This window comes from Ipomoea nil, unplaced genomic scaffold (genome assembly GCF_001879475.1).
Source record: "Ipomoea nil cultivar Tokyo-kokei standard unplaced genomic scaffold, Asagao_1.1 scaffold2705, whole genome shotgun sequence".
Classification (NCBI taxonomy): domain Eukaryota; kingdom Viridiplantae; phylum Streptophyta; class Magnoliopsida; order Solanales; family Convolvulaceae; genus Ipomoea; species Ipomoea nil.
In genome coordinates, this window is record NW_017619133.1 from 1,885,875 (window position 1) to 1,911,497 (window position 25,623).

A 25,623-nucleotide genomic window follows, 5' to 3' on the forward strand; every position below is an offset into this window, starting at 1 on the left:
GTATTGTTGTGGTCTCTCTCTTGAATTAGTCTTGAACCTAGCATTCTTGTGGCAAATGAGTCTTTTGAAATCCTTCCGTTAGAGTTGGATAGATGATATTATATATATATATATATATATATATATATATATATATATATATATATATATATATATATATATATATATATAAAAGAGAGCTCATATGTGGTCATGTCATTAGCTGTGGCGGTGTGGTCATATCTGTGTCGTTGAATTAGTTTAATCTAATGGCAGTGGCAAATTTTGAGAATTTTCGCGCGTTTTGGTAAGTGGGGGTGTTATGGTAATTACAGTGGCCATTTATAGCGGTCGGTTTCCAGAATACACCAACAGTGTTGACAACATGCACCAATTGTGTAATAAAACACACCACAATGAAACACACCAATAGTGTATTCCCGAACACTGTATGGTGTATTTATTCATATCTAATGACGCGTTTTTGGTGATGCGTACCTAATTTGTGTATATTTTTTACTGTGCATTTCATAACATGGATGACGTATATTTGTATAACAGTTGGTGCGGCCGCACTGACCACACGGGAAGGCGTTGCCGCACCTGAACTTGGCACCAATGGGAATCTACAAATACACAAGAGTAAGACTAATAATGCACCAATTACACAAATAAAACACACAACAACGTGATTTCCCTTATTCCGGTGCCCTATGACGAGTTTACCCTTGCAGTTCGCTGGGTAGGTGAACGTGCGCGAAAATACTAGAAGAATCTTGATTAATGTGATTCATTGGATCTATCTAATCTAATGGCCTGTAATTGACCATATGACCACACCTAACAACATGGCTGCACTTGATTGCCCCTATATATGTTGGATATAAAAGTATATGTGTGGGGTGTACTTAGCATTACTCGCTAATGTTTTTAAAATATGTTTTCAGGTTTGGAGTAGATTATCTTTCGAGAGTGCGCTATCTAGTCTTGATGGAGTAGCCCTACCCTTGATTTTAAATAGATATTTTGATGAATTCTATAGTTGGCTTATGTTTAGATTTGATGTAAGAACCTTATGGAATATGTTATGGTTTATAAATTTATGAGCTTAGCTTTCGCCTTACCACTTGGATTTAGGATGACCTAAGTGTGGCATAACACTCTATATAGTTTGGTTTTGCTTCCGCATTTTGATTAATTCAGCAATTGAACTTTATTCCTTTTTCCTTTTTTTTTTTTAATTCTATATATTTCGATATTAGAAATTGGGGGTGTTACAAGGTCTACCATATGCTCTAATATCATCTCTAAAATTAGATTAATTTTGATTACAACTACTAAGGACACAACTAATTTACCATATGCTCTAATATCATCTCTAAAATTAAATTAATTTTGATTACTACTACTAAGGACACAACTAATTTTAGCTAATATCTTTTTACAGACCGCTGATTGTTTGAATTTCCAAACAAGGCCTTTGTCAATTTTAGGCACCTAGATTTCCACCATCTCCAACATCAGCTTTGGTTGACTTTGACTATACACAGCCTTCTTCATCTCTATCTTTGGCTCCAATTTTAGCTCTAAAACAAAATGCTCAATTTGGGATTCGATCACACAACTTTACATTAAAATAATGTCAAGCTCATCTCCAATGCTCCGCCTGAACCTTTAATTTCTATTTTAGAAAATAATTTACAAGTAATACTAGAGAGTTCTATTTTCCTAGGTAATACGTATGATTTTTGGCTTGGCTTTGGCTTAGTAGATTATTTTTCAAGACTCAAAATTAATATGGGAATTTCAAAAATTATAATTTGGCTCATCAAAACTATTACAATTATTCCTAACAGTTTGGTTTACAAAATTATTAGGTTTTATATATTTGTTAGTAAGTCGTTATATCGTAGATCGCGGTGCACATGCACTGCGGTAAAAAACAGCGTCGTTTCATTAAGTAAAGAAACGGTCTGCCATTACTGTTAACGGAGTCCGCATGTTTGGTGTATTAAACACCAACTGACAATACAGTACATCTAAATCGATACTGCCTCACGTATTATTTTTATATTATCAAATGAAACTGCAGTGTATATAAAATGAAACTGAATAACATTTGACATATTTGAGTGTATATTGTACAATGAAGCCGTAATTATATCAAAGTGATCATGTAGTTGTGTTTTAATAAAACTAGTGTATATAAAATAAAATTAAATAACATTTTCACATATTTGAGTCTATAAATATCGAATGAAACTGTAGTTATATCGAAATGAAACCGTAGTTGTGTTGAACTGAAACTGTAGTGTATACAAAATGAAACTGAATAACAGAGTTACTTTTTGCGGAAAGTTGCAGAACGGCGAAAAACAAATGTCGTTTCTTTTTACTTAACAAAACGACGTCGTTTTGATGCGCGATGCATAATCGATTATGCACTGCGGTGCACGATATAATTTGCCAGAAAATGTATTTTGGGCTATATGAAGGTAAGATATATAGATTAGACCAAAAAGGTTAAGCTTAAAATAGTTGGGTTATTTGGGCTCAAGATTAATTAACTGGCACAAGAATTTCAAATAGATATAGGATTAGGAATTTAAAAATCATTTGGGTTTAGAAAAATTGATACGTATAAAAATGATATTGACAAGCTCATCTCAGATACATTTTGGATAGCAAAATTATGAGCTATAAAATAATTTATTTAAATTTAAGAGCAAAATAATTGTTTTGATAGTATTCTGGCTAAAATGTTTCGGATTGAAAAATAAATTTTATTTTAAAAAATATTTTATTAAAATAAGGTGGTTTAAAATGTTGGGGTGTCATAGTGGTAGCATCTCGTTTCCCTTTTGTTGGAAAAGGCTTCTGTGTGTGTTGATTTGGTTTAGATTTGGATTTGAGTTTGGAATTGGATTTAGTATCGTACTGTAAAAAAAGTATTCGGTATTTTTTAGTATTTTGTGATTTTGAAAATGGGGTGTTACAGTTGGCCAATGGTCAAGCACGTTTCCAATCAGTCTCTTTGTCATTAGGTTGGGGCTAACTTCAGCTTCTTCCACATCATTTGAGAGTCCAGAGTATGAGTAGATCTTGGTAGTGCTGAAGTGATACCATTGGTTCCGAACCCAAACCTTTCCAAATACAGGTGAATTTAGCCAGTTCACTTCTTGGACAAGGTTTGCATAAAATATATTGACAAATGTTGAAAGATATGCATTGACTCGAGTGTCTCTGACTTATTTCAATAGATTGTTTCTTTTTAGTAGCGAGATAATATGGGATTTACTCTTGTATTTTTCCAGATCGACAATTCTTTCTCCTAAGATTTGTCTGTTGCTTATAGATTCCCACTTTTTTTTCGAAGTGACATGAACATGAGCTTGTAAATTGGTTCAGAGGGTGGTTCAGTTGGTGTCTCTACTGTCTCAGTTTCAGTGGGGGGAGTGGAACAGATTGTGACCTCGTTGTTCTCCTTCTGATGGTAGGGCTCTTAGGGAATACCTAGATTTTCTACACAAGGTTGGTTTGCACATCAGGGTCTGCCATCTTATCTTTTCCCTTCCATTGTGTTGCAGCAGCCTATACTTCTGATGGATTAGAGAGTCTCTTCAGCAATTCCTGCAATTTCAGATTGTCATGTACTATGGGTCTCTATAAGATCATCCATTTCAAAATCCAGAGGCTTTATAATAGGTTGTATAATAGATGGTTCATGAGTTGGTGATAATGGAGGCAGTTCCAGTGACAAAGTCAACTCAATTTGGGTTAATTCAGTGTCAGGGGCAGGGGTTTGCACAGAGGCTTTAGGTAGAGAGATTTTAATGGTGTTGGATAACTATCCTGTTTGGAGAAAATTGTCTAGAACTGAGGTGGTCGTTAGGACACGCCGCCGGCCAGTCGTCGGCCAACCAATGGCGGGTGGTTAATGCTGCCACTCCGAAAATATATGAATAAATAGATATTGTAGCGCCTTAGTAAACAAGTGATGGCATGACTTGGTGGGTTGGGGTTTGCTTGCCACACAAGAGGTCCTGTGTTCCAACTTCTTGTATAGTTGGATGTAGGTCTTTTCAAGTTCTTCATATAGAAACAGAATGAATGATGCATTTCTCCAATAGACAAAAAAGGCTTAAATAGCCAAGAACACAACAGAACCACCTAAGTCTATGAGTTGTTAACAAACTTATTCTATTCCTACAATCAAGGAGGAACTAGTCTATATCACAAGCTAATCACATTATGCCTTCTTACACCCCCGCAAGATGGTAGATCCATCAGAGATACCCAGCTTGGCGCGAAAACCTTCATAAGAACGGCGTGGTAAGGACTTGGTAAGCACATCAGCAATTTTATCTTGTGTGCGGATGTAGCGAACACATAGTGCCCCATTGTCAACAAGGTCACGAACAAAGAAAAAATCCAAAGCGAGGTGCTTCATCCGGGAATGATACACAAGGTTTTTGCATACATAAGTCGCCCCCATGTTGTAACAATATAACATCGGCGTAGCAAAGAGCCGGATACCCAGATCAAGCAACAAGTTCTGCAACCAAACGACCTCAACGGCCACATTCGCCAGGGCCCGATATTCAGCTTCGGTAGACGACCGCGCAACAGCTTTCTGATGCACCGAACGCCAGGAAATAAGGTTAGCACCCAAGTATACAGCATACCCTGTCGTTGACTGCCCCCATTATGGATTCCAACCCAACTTGCATCCGAAAAGGCGGTGAGACTCAGACTCGACCCGCGACTCAAAAACAGACCATGACACACAGTATCCTTGAGATAGCGGAGCACACGTTTCACCCCTTGCTAGTGGACCGAGGTTGGGGCATTCAAGAACTACGACAGACGGTTGACAATGAAGCGTACATCCGGTCTAGTGATAGAGAGGTATTGCAAAAGACCCACAACACGGCGATACAGACCGCCATCTGCCAATCCCGAACCATCATCACTATGTAGCTCAGTAGCGGACCCTGGGGTAGAAATAGGTTTAGCATCCTGCATGTGAAATTCTTTAAGAATGTCCGTAATATACTGAGCTTGAGAGAGAAAGATACCCACGGGAGTGGGAACTAGCTCAATACCAAGAAAATGGCGCAAAGGGCCGAGATCCTTAAGAGAAAAGCGGGCTGCCAAGGATTCAATAAATTGTCTCAAGAACCCGGGTGAATTCCCTGTCAGTATTATATCATCTACATACACCATAAAATATGCCATAATGTCATCAGATTGATAGATAAAGAGCGAATAATCTGCCCGAGATTTCCTAAATCTAAAAGAAACCAAAAATGACGATAACGCCATATACCAGACCCATGGAGCCTATTTAAGGCCATAAATGGCCTTTTTCAAACGACACACATGATTCGGTCGTAGCGGATCACAGAACCCCGACGGTTGTTTCATATACACCTGTTCCGTAAGCGTTCCATGCAAGAACGCATTATTCATGTCCAGTTGTCGTAACGCCCAATTACGTGCCAACGCAATAGATAACACAATCCGTATCGTTGCGGGTTTAGCAACTGGACTGAATTGAAAGTGTCAAAATAGTCTTTGCCATGTTCCTGTAAATACCCTTTCGCTACTAATCTAGCTTTATACCGATCAATACTCCCATCCGGTTTGCGTTTAATACGGAACACCCATTTACACCCAATCGGAGGTTCAGACCCTGGGGGGAACGAGCTCCCACGTATCATTTCTGAGTAACGCCTGAAACTCTTCACTCATTGCATTGCGCCAATAGGGCGATCGTTGCGCTTGGCTCACAGTAGTCGGCTCCAACAGAGGAGTTAACGTATGTGTAGACGTGAGATTAATGAACATTGAATTATAATATTTCTGATTGGGTTTGCGTTGGCGTTGTGACTTCCTAGTTACTGGAACCTCATCAATTTGGTCTATAGTAGCCATAAAAGATGCTGATTGGGAGATAATACCTTGCGCCGAAGAAGCAGCCGGCTGGGAAGTAGCTGCTTGCGTCGGAGCAGTAGTTGGCTGGGAAGGGAAACTTGGTGACGAACGTCCTGGACACACTGGAGATGTAGTGTGAGAGACGGGGACAGCAGGTGTTTGGGAAGTGGAGTGTGACGTCGCGATTTCCGTCGCCGGCTGGAGAGGAGAAGCCAATGGCGCCGAAAGACCTTGTGGCTGGAGAGAGACAGCATGCGAAGCCGTGGAATCCTCTACTGCATGAGGAAGGTGCGTGGCTTTTGCAGAGTTGGTGGCAGTTGGAGGTATTTGATTGGAGGAGCTAAATGAGGCAGATGATGTAGGCGTTAATGAAGCAGTATGTGAATATGTGGAGGAGTCATAAATATGATACGGAATAACCTGTTTATTTTGTGACGCGACCACTTCTGCTGGAGAATTACGTGTCCGTGTCAGTGCCTGAATAGGAAACCCACTAGATACAAAACGAACATGACGGGACAAATAAACTCGACCTATGCTACTATCTAGACATTTAAAGGCAGATTGAGTAGTGGAGTAGCCCAAAAATACACACGGTTTGGATCGGGGTTGTATCTTTGAACTGGTATAGGGCCGTAACCAAGGGAAACACAAGCACCCAAAGGGTTTTAGTTTAGCGTAATTTGGCATTATACCAAACAACGCACGCAGAGGAGTTGAACCATTTAATATAGGGGTAGGTAGACGATTAATAAGATATGCTGCTGTTTGAAACGCATGTGACCAAAACTCTAACGGCATAGACGCATGATGTAACAAGGTTAATCCTGTATCGACAATGTGTCGATGCCGACTCTCGGACGCTCTATTGTGTTCGGGAGTATGCGGGGGACTAGTAAAGTGAGATATACCACAAGAGTTTAACAGCGGTTTTAATTTTATAAACTCTCCTCCATTGTCTGAGAATAGAGTGACAATCTTGAATTTGAATTTATTTTCAACCAGATTCTTAAAGTGACAAAACACGGAATACACATCAGATTTTTTTACTAGAGGGAATAACCAGATATATTTTGTAAAATGATCCACAAAGATCACATAATAATTAAACTCATCGACCGACTTTTGAGTAGTACACTAAACATCAGAGTACACTAATTCAAGCGGTCTTGTGCTGGTCATGGAATTATTATAAAATGGCAACTTGTGACTTTTGTTGCTTAGGCAAGACTTACAATTGAATCAGAGTTAGGCCGGAGGGAAATATTGACACATTTGAGCACATTAGCAAGTGTTTTATTGGATGGGTGGCCTAGAGTGTGATGCGAACTTGTGAGAGAAGACTTGATAGCCGCATTTATTCGTGGTGGAAATGAAAGTGCGCCCCCGTGTATCGATCCTTTTGAGCACATTAGCACTGTACACATCATGTACGTTCTTCCATCGTTGAAGTAGCGCCCCCGTGGATCGATCCTTCACACAAAAATACGTATCAAAAAATTTAACAGAAACGTTGTTAGATTTGCAAAGTTTAGAAACAGACACAAGGTTTCTTTGTAATTGGGGAACACAGAGAACACTAGACAAAGATAAATCATGGTTAGACGCAGGGAGGGTGGTTTGACCAGTATGAGATATTGACAGGGACGTACCATCACCTAGATGAATCTCGTCCGGCCCGCCGTATTCAGTAACGGAGTGAAGTATTGATGGGTCTGAAGTGGTGTGATGGGATGCACCGGAATCAAATAACCAAGGTTGTTGATGATGAGCAGCAAAATGGGACACAATAGGAGCCATGGTGGTATTCACCAGTGGTTTTGTGCCAAACCTCGCTTCTAGGGAGACATTATTATCTCGTAGAAAGCGTTGTAGTTTACGACATTCACGGGTCTCATGACCCATAAGATTACAGAACTTACACACGATATTCCGACGTTGTTGGTTGAAAATCCGGGAGTGAGAAGACTGCCCATCGTTGCATCGATTTGGTTTAGGGGTGTTCTGGCCAGAATTTGGAAAACCATATTGCTTCTGCATTACATTTACCGTAGCAACTAGAGACTGTCTCGCAGCATCCTTCTTTCATTGTTGGCTTTCAAATTCGACAAGCACGTCCTTCAATTCGGAGAAGGGAATGGGTTCCGGCAGCACACGCAGGGCAGGAACACCATGATCATATTCCTCATTTAAGTGAGTGAGAATATGAACCACCAAGTCTTGTTCACTAATTGGATGTTGAGCAAGCGCCAACGATTCAGCAATGGTGAACATTTCATCAACATACTCTTCAACGGGGCGACCATTTTGGGGATTGGAAGCCAGCTTAGTTTTGAGCGATACGATGCGAGATGGTGAGGAACTGGTGAAGTTACCCGTCAACTGGGCCCATGCGGCTGCCGAGGATACCGCCGACGAGATCACTGGTTGAATCGTGTCGGAACAGCTCCCTAAAATGGCATTTAGAATGGTTTGATCTTGTCTAAACCATATGGTGTAGGCAGGGTTGATTTCTTTCTGAGCCGTATCAGAAAACTGAGTAGGAGTCGGGTTGAGCCGTCAATATAGCCTAGCAACCCCAAACCAATGAGAGAAGCTTGAACTTGCCTTCTCCAAACTTGGAAGTTGGAAGATGTTAATCAGATGGGAAAATTGGTGGGAGCATTTAGTTTTTGATATGGGTGTCTGAGGAAGAAGCCATGGAGAAAAAAAATTAATGATTTATTCTCACTAGAGTATGACTCTGGATACCATATAGAAACAGAATGAAAGATGCATTTCACCAATAGACAAAAGAATCATAAATAGCCAAGAACACAACAGAACCACCTAAGTCTATGAGTTGTTAACAGACTTATTCTATTCCTACATTATGCCTTCTTACGCCCCCGCAAGATGGTGGATCCATCAGAGACACCTGACTAGTTCCTCCTTGATTGTAGGAATAGAATAATTTTGAGTTCCTCCTTGATTGTAGGAATAGAATAATTTTGAGTTCCTCCCTGATTGTAGGAATAGAATAATTTTGAGTTCCTCCTTGATTGTAGGAACAGAACAATTTTGAGTTCCTCCTTGATTGTAGGAATAGAATAATTTTGTTAACAACTCATAGACTTAGGTGGTTTTGTTGTGTTCTTGGCTATTTAAGCCTCTTTTGTCTATTGGTGAAATGCATCATTCATTCTGTTTCTATATGAAGAACTTGAAAAGACCTACATCCAACTATACAAGAAGTTGGAACTTAGGACCTCTTGTGTGGCAAGCAAACCCCAACCCACCAAGCCATGCCATCACTTTTTTACTAAAGCGCTACAATATCTTTTCGTTCCTATATTTTCGGAGTGGCAGCATTAACCACCCGCCATTAGCTGGTCGACGACTGGCCGGCGGCGTGTCCTAACGGCCACCTCAGTTCTAGACAGTTTTCTCCAAACAGGATAGTTATCCAACACCATTAAAATCTCTCTACCTAAAGCCTCTGTGCAAACCCCTGCCCCTGACACTGAATTAACCCAAATTGAGTTCACTCTGACACTGGAACTGCCTCCATTATCTCCAACTCACGAACCATCTATTATACAACCTATTATATAGTCTCTGGATTTTGAAATGGATGATCTTGTAGAGACCCATAGTACATGACAATCTAAAATTGCAGGAATTGCTGAAGAGACTCTCTAATCCATCAGAAGTATAGGCTGCTGCAACACAATGGAAGGGAAAAGATAAGATGGCAGACCCTGATGTGCAAACCAACCTTGTGTAGAAAATCTAGGTGTTCCCTAAGAGCCCTACCATCAGAAGGAGAACAACGAGGTCATAATCTGTTCCACTCCCCCCACTGAAACTGGGACAATAGAGACACCAACTGAACCACCCTCTGAACCAATTTACATGCTCATGTTCATGTCACTTCGAAAAAAAAGTGGTAGTCTATAAGCAACAGACATATCTTAGGAGAAAGAATTGTCGATCTGAAAAAATTCTAGAGTTAATCCCATATTATCTCGCTACTAGAAAGAAACAATCTATTGAAATAAGTCACAGATACTCGAGTCAATGCATATCTTTCAACATTTGTCAATATATTTTATGCAAACCTTGTCCCAGAAGTGAACAGGCTAAATTCACCTGTATTTGGAAGGGTTTGGGTTCGAAACCAATGGTATCACTTCAGCACTACCAAGATCTACTGATACTCCGGAGTCTCAAATGATGTGGAAGAAGCTGAAGCTGAAGCTGAAGCTGAAGCTGAAGCTGAAGTTAAACAAAAAAGTTAAAAAGTTAAGATAAAAATTAAAAATTCAAATTTAAAAAAAAAAAAAAAAAAAAAAAAAGAAAGAAAAGTTGGCCGTTGCAAATGCAACGGCGATCATAATTTAAAAGCTAGCCTTCATTTTCTTTTTTACAGTGGTGGGGCCTATGCCCAACACGCGTCTCTCTCCCAGCCATTTTCTTTTCTACAAAACTGACAAAATTTCTATATTTACAGGAGAAAGATTCAGCAACAATTTTATCTTCCCATTTGCTAAGAAGTCATCCAAGGGTATTTTACTGTACCAAAATTAGGGAATGAACCCCCTATTGGAGTTGCCCTAATGATAAAGAGACCGATTGGAAACGTGCTTGACCATTGGCCAACTATAACACCCCATTTTCAAAATCACAAAATACTTAAAAATACCGAATACTTTTTTCACAGTACGATAGTAAATCCAATTCCAAACTCAAATCCAAATCTAAACAAAATCAACACCCACGGAAGCCTTTACCAACAAAAGGGAAATGGGATGCTACCGCTGTGACACCCCAACATTTTAAACCATCTTATTTTAATAAAATCTTTTTTAAAATAAAATTTATTTTTCAATCCGAAACATTTTAGCCCGAATACTATCAAAACAATTATTTTGCACATAAATTTAAATAAACTATTTTATAGCCCATAATTTTGCTATCCAAAATCTATCTGAGATGAGCTTGTCAATATCATTTTTATACGTATCAATTTTTCTAAACCCAAATGATTTTTAAATTCCTAATCCTATATCTATTTTAAATTCATATGCCAGTTAATTAATCTTGAGCCCAAATAACCCAACTATTTTAAGCCTAACCTTTTTTGGTCTAATCTATATATCTTACTTTCATATAGCCCAATATACATTTTCTGGCAAGTTATATCGTGCACTGCAGTGCATAATCGATTATGCATCGCGCATCAAAACGACGTCGTTTTGTTAAGTAAAAAGAAACGACATTTGTTTTTCGCCATTCTGCAACTTTTCGCAAAAAGTAACTCTGTTATTCAGTTTCATTTTGTATACACTGCAGTTTCAGTTCAGCACAACTACGACTTCATTTCGATATAACTACAGTTTCATTCGATATTTATAGACTTAAATATGTGAAAATGTTATTTAATTTTCTTTTATATACACTAGTTTTATTAAAACACAACTACATGATCATTTTGATATAATTACAGCTTCATTGTACAATATACACTCAAATATGTGAAATGTTATTCAGTTTCATTTTATATACACTACAGTTTCATTTCACCACAACTACAGTATCATTTTGATATAACTGCAGTTTCATTTGATAATATAAAAATAATACGTGAGGCAGTATCGGTTTAGATGTACTATATTGTCAGTTGGCGTTTTAATACACTAAACATGCGGACTCCGTTAACGGTAATGGCGGACCGTTTCTTTACTTAAAGAAACGACGCCGTTTTTTACTGCAGTGCATGTGCATCGCGATCTACGATATAACGACTTACTAACAAATATATAAAACCTAATAATTTTGTAAACCAAACTGTTAGGAATAATTGTAATAGTTTTGATGAGCCAAATTATAATTTTGAGTCTTCAAAAATAATCTACTAAGCCAAAGCCAAGCCAAAAATCTTACGTATTACCTAGGAAAATAGAACTCTCTAGTATTACTTGTAAATTATTTTCTAAAATAGTAATTAAAGGTTCAGGTGGAGCATTGGACATTAACTTGACGTTATTTTAATGTGAAGTTGTGTAATCGAATCCCAAATTGAGCATTTTGTTTTAGAGCTAAAATTGGAGCCAAAGATAAAGATGAAGAAGGCTGCGTATAGTCAAAGTCCCTTGTTTGGAAATTCAAACGATCAGCAGTCTGTAAAAAGATATTAGCTAAAATTAGTTGTGTCCTTAGTAGTAGTAATCAAAATTAATTTAATTTTAGAGATGATATTAGAGCATATGGTAAATTAGTTGTGTCCTTAGTAGTAGTAATCAAAATTAATCTAATTTTAGAGATGATATTAGAGCATATGGTAGACCTTGTAACACCCCCAATTTCTAATATCAAAATATATAGAATAAAAAAAAAAGAGAAAAGGAATAAAGTTCAATTGCTGAATTACTCAAAATGCCGGAAGCAAAACCAAACTATATAGGTGTTATGCCACACTTAAGTCATTTTAAATCCAAGTGGTAAGGCGAAAACTAAGCTCATAAATTTATAAACCATAACATATTCCATAAGGTTCTTACATCAAAGCTGAACATAAACCAACTATAGAATTCATCAAAATATCTATTTAAAATCAAGGGTAGGACTACTCCATCAAGACTAGATAGCGCACTCTCGAAGGATAATCTACTCCAAACCTGAAAACATATTTTAAAAACGAGTAAATACCAAAAATGGTCCCTCGATTATAGCTAAATTCACAAATTGGTCCTCGACTTTCAATTTCAACCAATTAACTCCTTAACTTTGTAATTTTAACAAAATTTGGTCCTCTGTCTATTTGACCGTTTGTTGACTGTGATTTTTGAGGATATATATGTAATTTCATGGTCCATCATCGATTTTTTAAGGTTCCGGTTGCATTTCTAAACCGCACTGTTACATTCGAATCCACTAACGAAAGCAATCTACCAAATCCGGTCGCCTTTCTTCATCCTCCATTTGGATTCAATGTAGTTGAGTTTGTACCAGAGCGAAGAAGACGACGTGTTTCCGAACCGGTGAAACGTCATCCTAGAGGCCTTCACGTGCTCCGACGAGAGCTGAAGATTCTTCTGGAGATCGTCGATCACGGTCAGCAAACGGTCAAATAGATGGAAGACAAAATCGTGTCAAAATTGCAAAGTTAAGGACTTAATTGGTTGAAATTGAAAGTTGAGGACCAATTTGTGAATTTAGCTACAGTCGATGGACTATTTTCGGTATTTACTCTTTAAAAACATTAGCGAGTAATGCTAAGTAAACCCCACACCAACACGTAAAGCTACATACTTATACTTTTGTATCCAACATAGGTTTTGCAACTGATATATATATATATATATATATATATATATATATATATATATATATATATAGAGAGAGAGAGAGAGGGGGGGGGGGGGGGATCAAGTGCAGCCATGTTGTTAGGTGTGGTCATGTGGTCAATTACAGGCCATTAGATTAGATAGATCCAATGAATCACATTAATCAAGATTCTTCTAATATTTTCGCGCACGCTCTCCTACCCAGCGAACTGCAAGGGTAAACTCGTCATAGGGCATCGAAATAAGGGAAATCATGTTGTTATGTGTTTTATTTGTGTAATTGGTGCATTATTAGTCTTATTCTTGTAGATTCCCATTGGTGCCAAGTTCAGGTGCGGTAACGCCTTCCCGTGTGGTCAGTGCGGCCGCACCAACTGTTATACAAATATACACCATCCATGTTATGAAATTCACATCAAAAAACATACACAAATTAGGTACGCATCACCAAAAATGCGCCATTAGATATGAATAAATACACCATGCAGTGTTCGGGAATACACTATTGGTGTGTTTCATTGTGGTGTGTTTTATTACACAATTGGTGCATGTTGTCAACACTATTGGTGTATTCTGGAAACCGGCCGCTATAAATTGCCACTATAATTACCATAACACCCCCACTTACCAAAACGCGTTAAATTCTTAGAATTAGCCACTGCCATTAGATTAAACTAATTCAACGACACAGATATGACCACGCCGCCACACCTAATGACATGACCACATATGAGCGCTCTTATATATATATATATATATATATATATATATATATATATATATATATATATATATATATATATATATATATATATATATATATATATATATGGAATGGACCAGGTGCATTTGTGGCTTCCCGTGCGGATGTGCGTGAGGTTTATACTTAATGTGCGTGAGATTTGTACTCAATGTGCCTGAGATTTGTACTTAATGTGCGTCATGTTAATATGCGAGAGTTTTGTACTTAATGTGCCTGAGTATTGTGTTTAATGTGCGTGAGATTTGTGCTTAATGTGCGTGAGTATTTCAGAATTACGAGCTCAGAAGGAAGCAGAACAGAAACTCACGCACATTAACGCCCAAGCTTCTTGTTACTTCTTCCTTCAATTTGGCCATGGATTCTTGATTATCAGCTACCTTCAGTGCAGTTGAATGTTTATATAAATGACGCATGCACAGTAAAATTTGCACAGCAGCTAAGTGTGGATTTCTATTGTATTATTCTCATAATTCTTAACCACCATAGCCCGTCTCCGCATCATCATCATCAGGGAGGGGAAAATGGCTACTAGGGATGGGGAAGAAGCTGACATCAATATTTTCTGCTGCATTTTACACATTCACGCACATTAAGTACAAATCTCAGGCACATTAAGCACAACACTCACGCACATTGAGTACAAATCTCACGCACATTAATCCACTGCAAATCCGCACGGGAAGCATTCAACCGCACAAAGGAGGTTTTGCAAGTATTGCGAATTTGCTATCACTTTGTTCAGAGCACCCTCATTTTCTTCCTTTACGAGAGGATCACAGAATATTTCGGTTTCATCTCGTTCCTTGTTTTCTGTGATTGTTGTCTTCTCTTCGTGTTTTGTACTCATACCTGTAAACATGGATCACTCAAACAAAATTTATTAGAATAAGTAGTTAGTATGAGCTCATAGAACCATACATTTGTCCTTTTATAGCCCGAATGGATGTGCTTTTGCGTGTTATAGTAGATAACATGCTTCCTTTTTAACTTCTCGAGATCTACTTTATGGAATCATTTCAGGAATATCTGGATCACGATCTTATTAACACGCCAACAAGTTATGTCAACTCAATCATTCCAATTTCGTGTCGGAGTGTGGCAAATCTATTTTCACATAATGGTTTAGTGAGAATATCTGCCAATTGATCCTCAGTATTAACATACTCAAGAGATATGTTCTTTCTTTCAACATGATCACGGATAAAGTGATACTTGATATCAATATGCTTTGTGCGAGAGTGCAATACAGGATTGTGCGTAATTGCAATTGCACTTGTGTTGTCACACTTTATTTGCACTTCTCGAGCTATTACACCATAATCTTTTAATTGGTGAATCATCCATAGGATTTGTGCACAACAACTGCTAGCCACAATGTATTCGGCTTCAGCAGTACTAGTTGCAATAGAATTTTGCATCTTGCTAAACCAAGACACGAGTCTTCCCCCTAAGAACTGGCAGGTTCCTGAGGTACTCTTGCGATCAATTCTACACCCAGCAAAATCAGCATCTGAATAGCCAACAAGATCAAAAGAATTTCCTTTTGGGTACCAAAGTCCTACACTCTGGGTTCCCTTAAGGTATCTTAAGATCTTTTTAGCAGCACTTAGGTGACTTTCTTTCGGTTTAGATTGAAATCGTGCACATACACCAACGGCAAAAGAGATATCGGGCCTACTGGCTGTGAGGTAAAGAAGAGATCCGATGATTCCACGAAAGTTCTTTTGATCAACATCTTCCCCTTCGTTATCAACATCCATTCTTAATGATGTACTCATGGGGATTTTGACTGAGGACTTTCCATCAATTCCAAATTTGTGAATTAAGTCCTTTGTATATTTTGCTTGATTAATGAATATCCCTTCCGGACATTGTTTAACTTGCAAGCCAAGAATGTAGTTCAATTCTCCCATCATGCTCATTTCGAATTTTCCTTGCATAAGGTTTGAGAATTTCTCACATAAATCTAAATTTGTACTTCCAAAAATGATGTCATCAACATAGATTTGAACTAGCAACACATGATCATTATCTTTGATCCGAAAGAGCGTTTTATCAACAGTTCCTTTCGTGAAACCACAATTGATAAGGAAATACGAAAGTGTATCATACCAAGCTCGTGGAGTTTTTTAAATCCATATAAGGCCTTTTTGATATGATAGACTTTTTCTTGTCCGCAATCAATCGCGAAACCAGGGGGTTGTTCAACAAATACTTCTTCTTCAAGAAGACCATTTAAGAACGCACTTTTGACATATATCTGGTAAACTTTGAAATCCTTAAATGCTGCATAGGCAAGGAACATTCGTATCGCTTCAAGCCTGGCTACAGGGGCGAAAGTTTCATCAAAATCAATACCTTTTTCTTGACAGTAGCCTTTAGCAACAAGATGAGCTTTGTTCCTAACAATGAGACCATCTTCACTCATTTTGTTCTTGAACACCCATTTAGTTCCAATGACATTTTGATGTGTAGGTCTCGGAACTAGTTCCCATACATTATTTCGTTCAAATTGGTGAAGTTCCTCTTGCATGGCTATAACCCAATATGGGTCGCTTAGTGCTTCTTCAATAGATTTTGGTTCTATTTGTGATAGAAAACAGGCCATCATATTTTCGTGCAAGGAAGCTCTCGTTCTTACTCTTTCTTTTACATCTCCAATGACTTCATCAGGAGGGTGGTCTCTCAGCTATCTTAGATTTGGTTCAAAAGTTGGTTGTTGCTGCTGATCATTCATTTCAGGAATATATGGTAGGTCAATGTATATCATTGGTTCTGAGGTAGGTTGAACATTCGTGTTAGTGACTCGTGTTTCTTCAACATTTTGAGCACTGGATTCGGAATTCGTAGACTTCGGTTGATATTTTGTGAAGGGAGGAAGATGATCTTCGAAGTCTGAATCTTCGTCATCAATGATTACATTTTCTCGAGAGGATGAGCCTTGACCAATTGTTTTGTCCATCTCAACAGGAATTTTCTTGGATTTATCATCAAATTTAACGTGTATGGATTCTTCTATGACCATTGTTCTTTTATTGAGAACTCTGTATGCTTTACTAACCGAAGAATATCCCATAAATAATCCTTCATCAGCTCTTTCGTCAAAGGCTCTTAGATGAGTCTTCCCGTTGCTATGAATAAAGCACCTGCAACTAAAGATATGAAAGTAGCTAATAACAGGTTTCTTACCTTTCCACAATTCATATGGAGTGAGATTGTGAGTTTTGTTGATCAGGGATCGATTTTGTGTGTAGCAAGCTGTGTTGATGGCTTCGGCCCAAAAACGTTTAGGCAGTCCCGAGTGTGCTATCATCGTTCGTGCTGCTTCTTTCAAGGTTTTGTTTCTTCTTTCGGCAACACCATTTTGTTGTGGTGTTCTTGCTGTCGAAAGTTGATGAAATATGCCGTTTTGTCCACAGAAATCCTTGATGACTTTGTTAACAAATTTAGTTCCCTGATCTGATCTAATCCTTATGATGTTGATTTCCTTCTCTGTTTGGAGTTGTCTCAGCAGATTAGGTAGAACAATTTCTGTTTCGTTTTTCTTCTTCAGGAATAGTGCCCATGTATACTTCGTGTGATCATCTACCACAACCAGTGTGTATTTTCGTCCATTGAGACTTACGGGGTCAACTGGTCCGAAAAGGTCCATATGTAGCAAACTTAATGGTCGAGAGTTTACGTCTGACTCTTTGGACTTGAAGGATGATTTTATTTGCTTTCCTTTTTGACACGCTTCACAGATCTTGTCTTTAACGCACGTTGCCTTTGGTAGACCTTCTACTAGATTTTTCTTTGCAAGTTTGTTGATGGTCTTTATGTTTAAATGACTCAGCTTGTTGTGCCATTCCCAGCATAGATCTGCATTGCTTTTAGCTACAAGACAAACGTTAGCATTAAAAGAGTTCCAAGTGATAACGTACATGTTTTTCTTTCGTTTTGCTGAGAGAACAACTTCGCCATCTCTCGTGCTGACGATATTGCATTTGTCTTTAGAGAATTCGACGTTATATCCTTTGTCGCAAAACTGACTTGTGCTTAGCAGGTTGAATTTCAATCCTTCTACATAGGAGACATTTTGAATTGTTATGCCATTTCTGATAACATCTCCTATCCCACAAGTTTTTCAACTTGTTTCTCCTCCAAATATCACTTTTGGGCCATCAATTTCCTTAAAGTTGTTCAAAATCATTTTGTCACCAGTCATATGTCTTGAGCATCCACTGTCCACATACCATATGACTTGTTTATCCTGCAAGAAAGATTGTGCATTCTTAGGTACCCCTTGGGTTGCGGGTCCTTCGGGGTTAGAGGTCAACTTTGGGATCCAAGCAAACCTAGAATATTGATCATTCTCGGTCCCTTGTACCCGTTAAAGACACGATAATCATAAAAGATTTTTGAAAAGGTTTTGTTCTTATATCGCTCTTGAAAATAATCAGCAGGAGGATTATGATACTGCTTGGAATAATTTGTTTGTTTATGCAGATGTATCTTGTCAAATTGCGCTTTTGACAGAGGTTCGGGATAATCAAATCAATCTTCCTCGATTGGTCCACTCTATCCATTGCCTGTCCTCGGTCTTCTGAATGATCTCTCGGCATGTCTGATATGTCCATTTCCTAGTGGAGGATTCTTAGGACGGTTTTGCCTTTGATTAACATTTGGTTTTGTCCTTGATTGATCATTCCTTGTAGGCTGACCTTTCTTTTGATATAGATTAACTCTATTTCTGTTTGGTCCATTCCATTTGGCAATTTTGTGCCTAGGATTGCTGATGTTATCACATCTTTGCTTGTTTTTATAGTTATTTTGAATCATCACAGTAATTAAGCTCTTTCATTTTGCTTATTTAATACATGTTTTCCTTGCTATTATCATTTAATTATGGTTCGCACTTGTTTTGAATGTTTTACGGTGTTTGTTAGCATTTTTGAACCATTGTAGGTCAATTCTATGAGCAAGGGAAGTTCAAGGATGAGTTTGGAGCAATTTTGGACAAGTTCGGGACCCAGAGGACTCGACGCGTCGAGCCAAAGGCTCGACGCGTCGAAAATTTCCAGAAAGGTTTATGATCGAGACCAGCAGGTCTCGACGCGTGGAGAATTGGCTCGACGCGTCGGGCGCAGCAGGTCTCGACGCGTCGGGCGCAGCAGGTCTCGACGCGTGGAGAATTGGCTCGACGCGTCGGGCACAGCACGAAGTCGCGAGATATTTGAGTCCAATTTGAGTCCAATTTTGTACCAGATTCCTATTTCGTCTCAACTTTATACCTACTATAAAATCCCTCCTTCCTCAACCCTAAAAAAACACACCAAGAGATTTTTAGAGTTCTTTGTAGACAAGAAAGAGAGAAATCAAGAGGCTCAAGTCGTCTTTGGAAGCAAGGAGGAAGCCAGGGAGATTTGGGAGAATCACTTGGTTAATTCTTGTACTCTTCTGATGATTTGTAATCCTTTATTCATATTTGCTATGTATAATTTAGCCATGCTCGGCTAAATTCCTTAGGGATTTTTGGGTGAATTTGTCTATGAACCTATGTGCCTAGTTCGTTAATTTCTTAATATATTTATGTTTGGTTTTATGATTTGTGTTGCAATCTTGTTTTAATATGTTGTTGTTGGTGGTTAAAGGCCTAAATTACTAGCTTCACAGTCATGTTTATGTCACCAATGGGAGTTGGGGCATAAATTAGGGCACACACGATTGCACCTAATGGTTGGTCCTTGGGAAAGGGGAACTTATTAGGGGAAGTTTATTCTAGATTATTGCTCATCGGGAGATTGTGGTAATTAGGAATAATTGAATGCTGATCTTTGATCTTATTGGGTGTTTAAGCCATGGGAGTGGAAATTCACTAGGAATAGAGATTACGGGAGTAATTCAGTTCCACCTTGCATTCCCATACAAATCTTAATTCCAAACCAAATATTACAAACGTTAATTGGCACTAGGTGATTAAACATTGTGATCCCAAGAATCCTATTTTGCTCTATTGTCTACAAAACCTTGCTACTTATTTTATTCTGCTTGTTATTTTATGCAATCAATCAACCTTCAAGTTTTGTTCGGACCAGTTTCATATGAGTAACCTAGTAGCTAGTGATTAGTACACCACCTCTCTGTGGTTCGACAACCCGAATACTCCGGGTATTATTTGTTCGCCCCAAATTACAGCAATCAATTGCCTTTCAAGGAATTTTCATTTCTCCATTCCACAATTCGTTGTACAGCCGTTCCCTTAGGTTGGCTTGTTGATTGTGGTATTTCACCATTGTTTACTTCGGTCACTGGCTCAGACATTTGTGTGTGACCTTGAACAAAAGCAGATGTAAAACTTTCTCGGGTGTAAACATTAGTGGGTTTGTTTAAGGTGACATGTGAAGAGGAGCCGAGGTCATAACCAATTCCGGTTCTTTCCCAAGGTGGTTTTGAATCATTTACCATTCGGTCCATCAGCTTGGACGAATTATTAAATGATCCAAGAACGTCACGCAAATGTTGCTCCCACTTTTCTCTTTCTGCACACTGCTCTTTGAGAGATAGAATTTGCTTGTCGAGCTGATCTTTTACAATGAGCTTTACGTTCTCAATTCGAACTCGCCTTAGCTCATTGTGGCTGATCAATAGTCGAGAATTCTCCTCTTTCAATTATGAGTATCTGCTATTTATGATAGCAAATCTCCTCATCATATCACTAACAGATTCATTGGAGTTTTGATCATTTGATGAGTTTGTTACTAACGAAAGCAAAGAAGTAAAGTTGAGGAATTCTAAAATGTGAAGGGAAGGATTGGATCACCGGCCTTTGATTAAATTAAATGAGATTAAAATTCAATTATCTTACCAGCCAAACTAATTCACCTTACTATAAAACATATGTATATAAATTACTTATACTCAATACATATATATATATATATATATATATATATATATATATATATATATATATATATATATATATATATATATATATATATATATATATAGGGACGCACTCAGGTGCGAATAAGTGCCCAGGAAGGAAATGCAAACGAATCAGCGCGCGACACGTGTCCAGATCTAATAACTTAAAAAAAACGCGATGGCATTTTTGTACATAATTGAACATCGAAGTGCAAGTAAAATCTCTTATAAGTGCACCTATTTTCACCTATAAGTGCATGTAATTTTGCCTTGTTAGCATTCACTTTCCGCAACCATTCATGCACCTGGGTGTGCTTATAACTATATATGCAACTATTTATAACTATAGGTGCAACTACTTATAACTATTGGTGCACCTACTTTCACCTATAAGTGCATGTAATCTTGCCTTGTTAACATTCATTGATCTGAGTTCAGCGGGTATTAATACTCCTGAAAACCACTCGCAAACATTCATACACCTAGATGCAACTACTTATACCTATGTGTGCAACTACTTAGAACTATAGGTGCAACTACTTAGAACTATAAGTGCAACTAAGTATTGATGCTCAGTGTAAATTTTTAATTACACCTATAATACATTTTACATGCACTTCGATGTTCAATTATTTACGAAAATGCCACCGCGTTTTTTTTAAAAAATCAGTGTTTCTTATCCATTAGATCTGGACACGTGGACGAACAGAATCCATTCCTATTTCGCGCCTGGACGAGCCTTTCGCACCCGAGTGCAAGTATATATATATATATATATATATATATATATATATATATATATATATATATATATATATATATATATATATATATATATATATACATATATATAAGAGCTGATAGGATGGAGCCCTCCCCAAGCATGGGCCTGGGCAAGGGCAGGGCCCTTGCCCCAAGACCGACCCTGCTTCCACCCATTCCCCATTATTATTCATAAGTCTAGAAATAGTATTCTTCTTTTTACGATGAGTAACATACCTGTGATAAAACTTGGTATTAGCATCAGCATCCTTGAGCAAGTGTTGTTTGGCTCTCTGCCTCCAGTATACGTCCTCCTTAGCTTCAATGCGGGTCAATTGTTCCTCAAGACATTGAAATTCAGCCAGTGAAGCTGAATCCGTACACCCTCTTAAATATTAAAATAAATTTAAGCATATAATATATAGATCATAGTAGGGATTATAACGTACATACAATTATGCAAATTATTTCAATTCACATATTATTATGCATATGGAATTATGCTAACGGTTACTTTTGAAAAAAATCTTAATAATTATGGTAATTAAGAAATGAATTCACACATTATACTTTTATTAAACTGTTTTTAATACTTGTCGTAATATAAATTTTGTCTAATCAATTAAGGAAATTAATGACGATTACTATACTTGAATAAAAAAAAATATTATGTTAAAATAATAATAATAAAAATAATAATAATCCGTAATTATTATTATTATAAAATTATAAATATATATAAATATAATATAAATATAATTATAATTATAAAATTAAAAACTGTTTATATAATTTCTTAATATAAATAAATTTCACAATGCACTTAATCCAATGGGGTGGCCGGCCGGGTTCCCGGCGCGCCACCAGTCGTGCCGACAACGCCCAGGGAATGGGGCAGGTAGCATGGCACTTAACTAGAGTAAAAAGCATGAACGTTGTCAGCAGGATTCAAACCCACAATTTCCAACTCAGCAAGCGCACACCATACCACTAGCCCATGTCAACTATTGTTTATTGAGGCGCGGCAATTATATATAACCTATATATGCGGGCAGGGCAGCCTCCACCACCGGCCATGGCCGGCCATTGGCCAGCCGGCGACTGGCCGGCGGCGGGTCCCGCCGGCCACCTCATGCCGAGGCGCGGTCAGTGGGGGCAGTGCGCCCCCCAGATTGTCAACGGAAACCCCCCCCCCCCCTTTCCCAAGGGGGTGCTGGGCGGGTGCGCCGAGCATGGTGGACCAGGGTAGTATGCGCGGGAGTTTTAGAAGTATGGCGAACGTGCCCGCTTGCGTAGCGATAAATGGGGAAGTGGGGATGGATTGCATGGGACACGTGGACGCTAGAGGAGGAGGGGGGCTTGTTATAAATAGGGGCCCTGGATCTCTGGCTAGGGGGCAACGAAGACACGACAGGCACACTAGTCCAGTGGTCTTGATCCCATACTTTCAATCCAGTCACCTGGGTTCAATTCCAAGTAGTAGCATAGTTAGCAATATCTCATCCTGTGGGCCTTGTTCTTTTTATTGGAGCCATCATTCTGGGCTTGTACCTCGGGCTTTGTACGTAATGTTTACGGCCCAGCGCCCCGGGTAATAAAGTCAATACTTTCATACCCCCGTCCTATGTTCCTATACCCGGTTTATGGTGGACCCGGTCCCAATAAAACCATCATTGGCACCATCTGTACCCGGTTTATGGTGGACCCTATCCCAATAAAACCATCACAAATATTAGAATTATGTTATAAATTATCATAAATGGACATTATTTCTATAACGGATGTAACGGTCATTATTAATACCATCATTATGACTTTTGTATTATATATATATATATATATATATATATATATATATATATATATATTGTCATGTATTATATTGAGGGGAGTGCAGTGGAAGACATGAATAATAAAGAGCTCCCTTCTCTCTCTACTCTCTTTGTATTTATCTTTAGGTTTATTCTATAGCTTTAAGTATATCATTACAAGTTCATCAGTTAGTAGTTGATAGGCTAACGGGCATAATTACATACAACACGTTATCGGCATGATAATATAATTTGATATGTAGGTAATATATACAGTCACCACATATTTATATGGGTTGCCTATACTAGTTTTAAAAATCCCAGATGGATTTAAATTCTTGAAATGCGATGAGCAAAAATCGCAACGTGAACAGTGTAAAAATTATAATATGTACATGCGTAGAGATTGTATGTAAAATGTCCTAATACCTTTATATATATATATATATATATATATATATATATATATATGTGTATACACACACTTCGTTGTTTTAGTATTTTAATTGATGTCCAATATATCAAAAATGATAAAGGACTCATTTAAACCCAAAATGATATTTTTGGATCTAAAGTCCACTGTCTCGAAATGTCATTTTGAATACTTATTGGGACCAAAAAATTTTCAATTGCATTTGTAATATTTTTGGAGATTCTCTTAGAATCATGACGCTTAGTTTATATTGTGGACCAATTTAGGCTTTAAGCATTTTCAGCCTAATGAAAATACTTATTCTATTAGCTATATATCTTGGTTCCATTAATTAAATGAGCTTTATTTATATTCCCATCTCGCTTTACTATATTCTCGCTTTGTCATAGCGACTGATCAGTTGGGAATGAGATGAGAAAAATGGACAATAGCAAATCAAGGTAAAATATTTGTATATATTGTCATTGATGCCTCTTTTTAATAGACATGAAGTCATCATATTTGGAACTAATCAAAATGTATATAGTTTTCTCTTGATATAAAATTCCTTTACTCCAGAAGAGTGATATATGTTTAGAAGATTTTCTCCATTGATAATTTTGTATTCACTAAGTACTTACCTACGAAAAAAAATCCATAAGGCTAATATACGTAGGTTAAGGGAAATGTTGTTTTCAGGGGGGAGCAAAAAGATACAATGAAATTTATTGATCTAGATGATCATGAGAAATATTATACTCTTTGTAAATATTGAAAGATTGAACCCTGAAGGTTCATGGTTGTACTATTTTTTCCTTAACTAAGTATTTTCCCATAGAGTTTTCTTAGTAAAGTTTTTAATGAGGCAACCAGTATAACATTTACTATTTTTCTTAGCTAGATTTTTTTTCACGTGGTTTTCCTACTGAGATTTTTAACGAGCCATGTATATATATTTTAATATATTATCCATATATCTTGTACTCTTTTCTTGTCTAGGTTTTTCCACAGAATTTTTCTAACAAGTGTTTAACAAGACATTATGGTAAAATAATGTTAAGGGGGGAGTGTTATAAATATAGCATAAATGGACATTATTTCTATAACGGATGTAATGGTCAATATTAATACCATCGTTATGGCTTTTGTAGTATATATATATATATATATATATATATATATTCTACTATTCTATAGAGGGGAGTGCAATGGAAGACATGAATAATAAAGAGCTCCCTTCTCTCTCTACTTATAATTTCATTATTAATTTTATTGTTTAAATATATATAAAAAATCCTACCAACTTTGTTTAGACAATTTCTAATAAAATTTTTAAGTAATCAATTAAACACTAATATACAAATCTTATAATTTTAAATAAATATACACTCTCAAATATTAGAATTATATATATATATATATATATATATATATATATATATATATATATATATATATATATATAAATTCCTGGCAATTCAATTTCATACTGAATTGGAGCTTTTGTATTAATTGATTTAATTGAATTAATATTCAAAGAGTTATAATGGTTAAATGAAAGCAATATTAAATAGCAACTTTTAATATTCCAACTTTCAAGTTTATTCAAGAATCAGCTCATGCACTTAACCCAATATTCTTGCTAGTGCTAATTGCGAAATCAACCCTTCAAATACTAAATTAAATATTAAAATAAATTTAAGTATATGATCATAATAGGGA

At 37.3% G+C, this 25,623-nt stretch overlaps 2 protein-coding genes across 2 annotated transcripts; both read right to left on the reverse strand.

The window, feature by feature from the left end:
• Nucleotides 1-4,836: 4,836 nt before the first annotated feature.
• Nucleotides 4,837-5,304, reverse strand: LOC109156292 (uncharacterized mitochondrial protein AtMg00810-like). Its single transcript, XM_019304142.1, has one exon. It carries the CDS (start codon nucleotides 5,302-5,304, stop codon nucleotides 4,837-4,839), a length of 468 nt encoding a protein of 155 aa, XP_019159687.1.
• A 363-nt stretch (nucleotides 5,305-5,667) lies between these two features.
• LOC109156293 lies at nucleotides 5,668-7,956 on the reverse strand. Its single transcript, XM_019304143.1, has 2 exons — nucleotides 7,351-7,956; nucleotides 5,668-6,393 (listed from the first exon to the last, which is right to left on the reverse strand). The coding sequence occupies exons 1-2, from the start codon at nucleotides 7,954-7,956 to the stop codon at nucleotides 5,668-5,670; spliced, it is 1,332 nt and encodes a 443-aa protein (XP_019159688.1).
• Between the last annotated feature and the right edge of the window lie 17,667 nt (nucleotides 7,957-25,623).

Bases quoted from the DNA above. Each gene is read 5' to 3' on its own strand.
- LOC109156292 (XM_019304142.1), bottom strand. From the start codon at position 5,304: ATGGCGTTATCGTCATTTTTGGTTTCTTTTAGATTTAGGAAATCTCGG.
- LOC109156293 (XM_019304143.1), bottom strand. From the start codon at position 7,956: ATGCAGAAGCAATATGGTTTTCCAAATTCTGGCCAGAACACCCCTAAA. The intron at 6,394-7,350 runs GTACATGATGTG...TTTCCTATTCAG, and splicing joins TACTTCAACGATGGAAGAAC to GCACTGACACGGACACGTAA.